The sequence below is a fragment of the Ostrea edulis genome, chromosome 1 (assembly GCF_947568905.1).
Source record: "Ostrea edulis chromosome 1, xbOstEdul1.1, whole genome shotgun sequence".
Taxonomy (NCBI): domain Eukaryota; kingdom Metazoa; phylum Mollusca; class Bivalvia; order Ostreida; family Ostreidae; genus Ostrea; species Ostrea edulis.
Genome location: NC_079164.1, coordinates 90,358,484 through 90,367,394, shown reverse-complemented (window position 1 = coordinate 90,367,394; position 8,911 = coordinate 90,358,484). Strand labels below are relative to the sequence as shown.

Below are 8,911 nucleotides of genomic sequence, written 5' to 3'. Positions count from 1 at the left end.
TGTTTGTTTCTTTTTCTTTCTTTATCAGTGGAGACAGCAAGTAAACAAGAAAAAGGATTGTCGGGGATTGCTATAGCCTATATAATCACCGTTCCTTTATTGATAGGGGTGTCCATAGCAGTGACTTTTGTCTGCTACAAATGGTAAATAAACAGAATCCATAAATTATGTTTTCAGGTTGTAGCGGTAATTGTTGTAGAAAATAAACCTAAATATCACTTATATCACGATACAAATATTTACATTTTCAATCGTTTTGTCTTGTGATTCCCTCTGAAGTTCATGCTAAAGGAAAGGTCAGCGAGAGGGAACTATGGAAATTTACATAAATTTCAATTTCTAACAGACAGTATTTTTGATATGTCGATTTCACATTAAACATAAATATGAGGATCATTGTTTAGTTTGTTGGGTATGTGGGGGTGATTCAAACAATGGGACACGTGATAATTTATACATAACGGCTTTGTCGTCGTGCAATTATAACGCTTTAAAATGACGTTAATCACCTTATATACCCAACAAACTAGGCAGCGAGTCCTTATGTACATGTACCTGTTATAGCTTCCCTAAATGTATAATTATCCAGGTATGAATATATAACGAGTAACTTAAGCTTTCTCCATAAGCTCAATTTTTCAAATTCTATTTATTTTAAGTGGGGTGAAAAAAGGTAAAGCGCTAGAAAGGAAGCGACAATATTCGAAAGACAAAAGTGTTGAGCAACAAGCTGCAAGGGCACAATCAGGACCTTCCGCCGCTCAGTTATCCACTGATGCTGCTTACGATGAAATTAATGATCACCGACAACGCAGTCAGGCGTCACAGCGGAAGAAAGACGGAGGATATATGGCACCAGTGTCCCAAAATCTGAATAGACCGCTACCGCCAGGACAGGGCAAGCGAACTAAAGATTCCTCGCCATCACCTCCAGGAAATGACGGTTATATATCTCCTCTACAAACAGATTCAAAAGCCATGTACGATTCAATCAAAGGTGGTATCTCTCAAGAACACCAATACATAGAGCTGCGGAGGGGTACTTGATCTCGGTGTCATTACATATTATGCTGAAATAGGATCAACATTTCATCGTTACTTGTGATTTAATTTTTAGGAAGCCTTATATTTGTATTCTTGTTAATCAGACTCTTTTGTAAAATATTTGCTTTATCATTTATGAATGTTCTCAAGAATGTTGCTTCAGGTGGTGCAATTTGTTTAAATATTTTGCTTTGAGGCTTGCATTCCTTAGATAAGAATCCATAAGGTAAAACATTGTAACCTTAAGACACATGGACTTCGCCAGTAGATTTAACTCTTTTTAGTTATAATACATTTATCATTTTGAATTGTATTTGTCATATGTGTATAAATTGCCGCGGTGGCCGAGAGGTTAGAGCGTTCGCCCCGCATACGGAAGGCCTGGGTTCTAATCCCGGCCACGACACACCTAAGTCGTTAACTAAGTCTTTAAAAGAGTTCCATCGCCAAACGCTCGGCATCAGTTTGATTCAAGTAATGGTGTCTGTATTTCGTATTTCATCTGGATGTACAGTTGTAGATCACATGAGAGAAGGCCTACAGAGGCTCTACCTGTTACCCAATCCTGTTGAGTTTCTCAATAAAATGTTTAAATAAAAAAAAATCACATTACATCTAGAAAATTGTACAGCTTTAGTTCACATTGCATGTACTATTTTGTACAGTTGTAGCTCATACAGAAACTCGTATTTACTTTGTTTATATTACATATAACACCTTGTATTTGTTTTAATATCTGGTGTATCCAGGGCTCCGTATTTGCCCAATTCTTTATTTTTACATTGCTTATAGGAGACATTTGTACATGTAGTTCAATGTTACAATCATATTGCTTTTTTATCAATACAAATTGTTTATATTTACTAGACTTTGGTGTTTTATCTCATAGTCTCATAGAAGGGCATTCAGTGACCTTTAACCAAGGTTGAATCAAGTCATCCAAAAAATTCCTTTTTCGGTCATTTGTTGGCAGCACAGCCATCTGACACAAGTCCTCCAAACTCTAGCGTCTTTGTTTTAATATACATACATGTATGTACTACTGTGCACATGTACATGTCCACCTAGCAAATAAATGAAGAAAATGAAACTCATATCCAGACTGAATGAAACTGTTTAAACTCCAGGCGTATATGCAGATCTTTACCAGCTTATCACCGACGCGGTGGCCGAAAGGTTAGATCGATCGCCATGCATGCGGAAGGCCGGGGTTCGAATCCCGGCCGCGACAAACCTAAGTCGTTAAAATAGGTAGTGATAGTTCCATCGCCAAACGCTCGGCATCTGGTGTGAATGTCACGGGTCCTTGGAAATGACCTTAAAAACGGATGTCCCGTGTCACAGTAGGTGTAGCACGCTAAAGAACCCTCACTGCTCAATGGTCGTACGCGCCGAGCATAGACCTAAATTTGAAGCCCTTCACCGTCTTGATGACGTCTCAATATGAGTGAAAAATTGTCGAGCGAGACGTTAAGCAAGATAGAATCAATCAATAAATTTATCAGCTGATTATTGATTAAGAAATAACATATTATTTTGGTGAAGCCTGGTCAAGGGAATTGATGATCAAACATTCAGTGATAATTCTAAGGCCACGTAATCCGATAATCCGAATCAACAGGAAATCTAACCTGTATTAGGCATCAAAGTTATTCAAAGGCGATTCCCATTTTCCTGTAAAATATATTTTGCGATACATACATGTAATCTCTGATTTGTCGTTCGTTGTTCCCGGAAGTACTTGCACTTTCTCGCCAAATCAATGGTTTTTTTTTTTCTAGCAATACAAAGTAAAAACATTGAAAAAGATATTAACATAAAGATTACACGTTTGAAAAAAACCCCAAAAAACACAACAACAAAAAACAACAACCCCAAAACAAAATAATATTTAACCTGAACTACCGATCTTGATACTTAGCACTGATGTAAATTTACATACATTAATTTTTTATCACATGGAAGTCGGTCATGGGTCAGACTTTCTTGCGTATGAATATAATCGCAGCTTCAAAAGTAAAACGGATGCAAGCAAAGAAGAAAAAGGAAACCAATAAATACTTCAGATATACTGATACTAATCGGGGCTAGTTTTATATTGCTAGTTAGAAAAAATATTCAAATGATATGAGCAAACCAAATTTATAAATGAAACAAGAGGTACTAAAAATATACTCCGCTTACCCCAAAGGGTGTTCTTAATGGGTATAAATTACCTCTTTCCCGAGTGTAAAAAAGGAAGGATATGACAAAACCTTGGGTGGTCTCTTCTCTAGGAGTGCGCTGGACCTTTGACCCCAAAATCGATAGGGAACATCTTCCTCCCATGGGTACTCCCACACTCGACGTTTCGGTGAGACCTTCATCTCTTACAACAAGCAAGGGGTACTGAGGACCTAATCTAACCTGGATTTCTGCCTTTTAATTTTTTATCCTTTTAAATGTCAGAGTCGAAACAATTTTCCTGATGGCTTTCATCTGAAATGTGAGAAATGTTGCAGGACTCAAATTGTGGTGGTGGTGTGGGTGACCTTGGGTAAATCATCTTCATAGATGACATTCAAGTGATGATGATATACATATAAATCCAGTGTTCTCACTGATGTCGAGTTTCCCCTGGTGTACCCTGAGAATGGTGTTGTCCTGGATACATGTAGATGGGTTGTGGACATACTGGGAAGGAAAAGATAGATTGGTAGAAGTTGCTAACAGGCACAGGAACATTCAAGCTGGAGTCGGCATTCTTGCATCTGGCAAATAGTGTAGCTGCAGTTTGCTGCAATCATTGCCTCTTTTATGTTATTTATGTTAAATAAGGATTAAAATGCAAGAAATTTAAGCTGAATATCCTGGGTTTGATACCCAACAATCACAAGTTATCAAGCACAAAAGAATAATATTGTTAATCATTCTAATTACACCTGCTAACATCAACTTGAAATTATCTAATGATCTAATACACCCCACCTCCAATATCTAGTGCAATACTTAGCAATGGAAACAAATAAATAGTAAAACAATTAACAATTTGAGCGAATACAGCAAAGGTAACGAACACCCAAAATGAACAGGTTCTACACATTATTATAAATATATAACACAAAATACGTTTATTGAATTGCTAACATTTTCCCCTTTCTTTCAGTTTCTATTTCAGGATTTACATTTTCTTTATTGTCATCGTCACTATCTAGTGAGAATGAAATGAAGTAATTTTCATTAATTTGTAATATGATGCAAATAGCTGAATTGTTCGTGTCATGAGTGAAATTTAAGTCTGAAAATTTTAATGGTATTGTCGCGCTCTTAAGTTTTCCTTAAGTAGACACATGTTTGTCTCCTATTACTGTATGTTGAATGAAAACAACATATAACGAACAGTGATCAATCACATAACTTCTACAAGGAATACAAAATAGGTAGTTAGGAAACAAGGACCCCTGGACACACCAGAGGTAGGATCAGGTGCCTAGGAGGAGTAAGCATCCCCTCTCGACCGGTCACAGCCGCCGTGAGCCCAATATCCTGATCAGGTAAACGGATTTATCCGCAGTCAAAATCAGTGTGTCAAGAACGGGCTTAACAATCGGTATGAAACATGTCAGACACCATTTAACCCAATGATAGGTTGTATTGCCGAACTAGATCGTTATAACGACCATAGAATTTGCGAAATGCTGACTTCAATCGAGAGTGTTTGAGGCAGATTGAATTATGAAATTATACTATTTATTTAATATACCAAAGTAGTGGGTCTTCGTGGCCGAGTGGATAGAGCATCACGCTCAAAATCAGGAAGCCTCTCGCCTATCTCGGCGCGGGTTCGAATCCCGCCCGCGCCGGTAAGTGAGAAAGTTTCCCAGTTTACTCCCGAAAGGTCGGTGGTCTGTTCCCAGGTACACTGTATCTCTCCTCCACCAATAAAAACTGGGCGCCACCAGATAACTGAAAAAGTTGTTGAGTGTGGCGGACATCAATCAATCAAAAGTACATGTACAGAATACAAACAGATTGCAGCACTGGGTCCTCTTGGAACGCTTCGCATTGATTACTTGTAATAAAATTCTACCCCCCCCCCCCCCAAAGCTGATGACCAATTGCGAATATTTGTCAGTTGTTTCCCCTATTTCAAACATAGGTGGCGCAAGACTCGTTTACGTCCTTGTTGACTTCCGGTGTACATAAGATTTATCAGAGATTGTAAGGTTTTTGTTGTGCAAATAGGGAGTGGGGGTAGAATTCCCGAGATATGAAGCTTTTAAAAAATTCAATTGGTTCATTGTCATCATATGTGACAGCGACAACGGTCGTTTTAAGCTCCACTCAGTGTCGTGCGCTATAAACTTCAGTCTTCAGTTCAGTCCGACTTCACAGATATCAGATGACGACTTTGTTGCAGAAAGTATTTACGGGGGGTTAAACATTTGCTCTGTAGATCGTAATATTCTGCATGAATGTTTTTTGCTGAAATTTTATCTATCCTTAGTGATACAGTCATCAATGATCTTATAATTCTATGACTCCCCCCCCCCCCCCCCCCCCCCCCCACACACACACACACACTTCTAGATTAGATCTATAATCGAACAGGGGAAATTTGAGTCATCAATATATAAACGAAGTATGGTACAAAAATATATTACGGATGTCATTTAAGAATTAATTTTAGAGTTAACCAAGGTCGTCAAAATATGAATGAACGCGATTGCTAACAGCACCCCCCCCCCCCCCCCGTCACTCGGTACGACGACGCGACTGTAATGGAGGGGTGGCTATAATCAGACTGTAACTGTAAGGCAGTGAATATTCCTAGGTCTTGTTTTCGTTTTTGATGACTGGATTGTAAATTAATTTCATCTCTTTACTTTCATTGTTAATTTTGTTATAATTCAAAAATTGTTGTAAAATATTGTTTGAATTTGAGGCAAAACGAGTCTGGATTCTTCAATATAGTCAATATGTATGAAATTAATCAAAATATGGGATGAAATTGTCAAACTTTCATAACTTTTCAAAGTTTGCATTATCATAGTTATGTTTTTATGTCATGTTTATCAACTGACCCACGGAGGTGCAGTCCAATACGGCAGTCAAAGAAATGAATACCATTCCTAGCCTATTTTAACTATTGGCGCAAACCAGAAGAAAAATGCATCTCAAGAGATTAAGATATTTCTGAATTTTTTAGAAATAAAATTTGAATCATATTTACTTTTATCAAAATTAAATGCAAATTCATAAAGCTATAAATTTATCCAAGTGAAGTAAATACAAATTTCATTGCCATATATACAATGTTGTGTTTATGATAAAAGCCACACATAGGCCTATTGTTCATTGTGGTTTTTATTTTAAAAAATCATTGCATTGCGTTTTTCATATTCACTTGTAACTTCGATTTCAATCTGAAGTATGAACATTCAAATTGACCTTCAAATTGAAAAGTGTACTACATTTGTTAAGTGATGTATTTTATTATTAAATTTAAATTATTCATATCATGAACTCTCATGGTACATATAAACATGATAAATCCTTATACGTGAAAGTAAACACGGGTCAAATTATGTAGGCCTACATCAGTTTCCTGCAACACCATGGACAAACGTCATTTGGATACAACCATTCCTATACGCAGGATACAGTCGTGCTTTTTACGCAGAGTACAACCAACTCATAGCATATCAATCATAGTATATGGATGGAGACGTGAATTTAGAAGTTGAAAGAAAGCTTGAACTTCCGTCTTAAACTTGCAATCCAAATTGTAATATTCAATTAAAATGTAGAAACTCGAAATTTTGAATCATTATTGTACACCTAGCATATGGGGTAGTAAAATTTATTTGACCTGCCAATTTTTAGGTGTATGATATATATGTACTCTGTATACATGTGCCTTCTCTATCGTGAATTTTATTTCATAAAGAGAAGTTATACATATACATTCACTATTACTACACATCTCAACAGCTTAATAGTAGAGATTCAGAGATATATGGATATATTTAATAATTGATATTCTTAATCCTCGAGAGAGAGAGAGAGAGAGAGAGAGAGAGAGAGAGAGAGAGAGACGGGGGGGGGGTGTCCGTATCTTATTGTTTTAAACATATGCAATTCAACAACTTATGAAGAATTATGATGTATTGTATATTCAACCTAAACTACTGTTTAAGCATGTAAACTTAATCACGAAGTAGTTTATAATGAAAAACGTTCAGTGTGTATTGAATGTATTTAATCGATGTGACAGAGAAAATTCGATTGCAGCTGAAACTCTCAACGTGCTTTCCTTTCCGCCCAGAGAGTCTTGCAATGCGTTTTCTAAGTTCGTCTCTAAGCGCAGTGAGGTCCTACGAACCGTAATCCACCATCGTTACTAAATATTCAACAACTTTCTAATCTAAACGTGTCCTTCCGACGCTCTCTTAAACTTGAGGTTAGAAACGCCTTGGACGTTAACGGATCATGCGCCACCTGTAATCAAGGGCGAGTAATTTGGAGTTTTATTTGCCATTATAATATGTGTTGAAACATGTTCTTGAAAGAATACATTGAAATCAATCGCTTTAAACACTGGTTTAAAACTTTAAAAGGGTGCTGATTCAATTTCATAGCAAACACTGTGCATGTCAATAATCAAATAACTTGAAACGAAGTATCCCCCCACTCATGGGGTATCCAGTGGCGGATTTAGATGGGGCGCAGTCATGTCTTATGGTATGACTATGTCAAAACCTTATGATCAATTTTGACCTTGAGGTCAAAGTTCAAGGTCATATAGAGGTCATGAAGGTACTCAACACATTGTCTCATGGTGATACACTCATGTGTCATATAATGTCTATGTCAAAGAACAAAGAAGTTATGGCCCAAACACGAATCCATGTAAAAAAAAACAAAAAACAAAAAACCTTTAATTTTGACCTTGATGTCAAGGTCATGAAGGTACTCGACACATCGTCTCATGGTGATCCACCTGTGTGCCAAATATGGTATGCCTATGTCAAAGAACAAAGAGGTTATGGCCCGGACACGAATCTGCACAGCCAGAGTAATGATTGATTGATTGCTTTTTTTTTATATAGCGCCTTTTCGAGCGTATGCTGCTCAAAGCGATTTACTATAATCAATGTACATTATTACCCCGGCAGACCTTATATCAATCTAGAACTTTCTCAGCCTCCTAGGAAGCATACAGTGGAAGCTGCCATTACAAGCGCTAGAGCACTAACATTCTAACAATATCTTTCACTGTCCATAGCCAGGTACTCCTTTTACACTTGGGTGGAGTGAGGAAATTCATGTAAAGTGCCTTTCCCAAGGACAGAACGTCAGCCCTGCCGCGGTGATTCCTAAATACCCCCCTGGACTTCGTTCGTGGGGGGGGGGGGGGGGGGGTATAATGACTTAATAGGAGAAATATTTCAAGCCCCGTAAAATCTGTAAAATCCAGGAGCCTCGTCCCCTGCCTCATAAAGTGCCCCCCCCCCCCCCGTAAGCACAATTACTGGATCCGCCCCTGGTGTCGGTAAACATACAATGTTGACCATTAACTTTAAAAGTATAAAGTGACAATTACCCAACGATATTCTTCCGACTCCCATCTCTTGGAGTGCTATAATATGCCTTTGAGCGTCGTGGGATGCTGCTGAAGTACTGAGACAACGTCTGCTGAAAATTCCTCGAGTCTCGGTATTTATTTACTTTATGTTTGTCATCCAGCTGTCGAATGACATCATATATAATCGTATTTGGCGCCCTTCTTCAAGAACATTTAATAGGAAGTAGTTCCGAAAATTCTGAAAACGCCCGAGGAATACGGAATATTGTATCCGGTGTAAATATCGCGTCATAATTTAAG

At 37.8% G+C, this 8,911-nt stretch overlaps 1 protein-coding gene across 1 annotated transcript; it reads left to right on the top strand.

Moving 5' to 3' along the window:
• On the top strand, positions 1 to 1,907 carry LOC125665526 (uncharacterized; the record flags this gene model as incomplete). Its single annotated transcript, XM_056144883.1, has 2 exons — positions 1 to 143; positions 660 to 1,907. Coding segments are annotated over 2 exons (531 nt in total), but the record flags the coding sequence as incomplete, so codon positions are not given.
• Between the last annotated feature and the right edge of the window lie 7,004 nt (positions 1,908 to 8,911).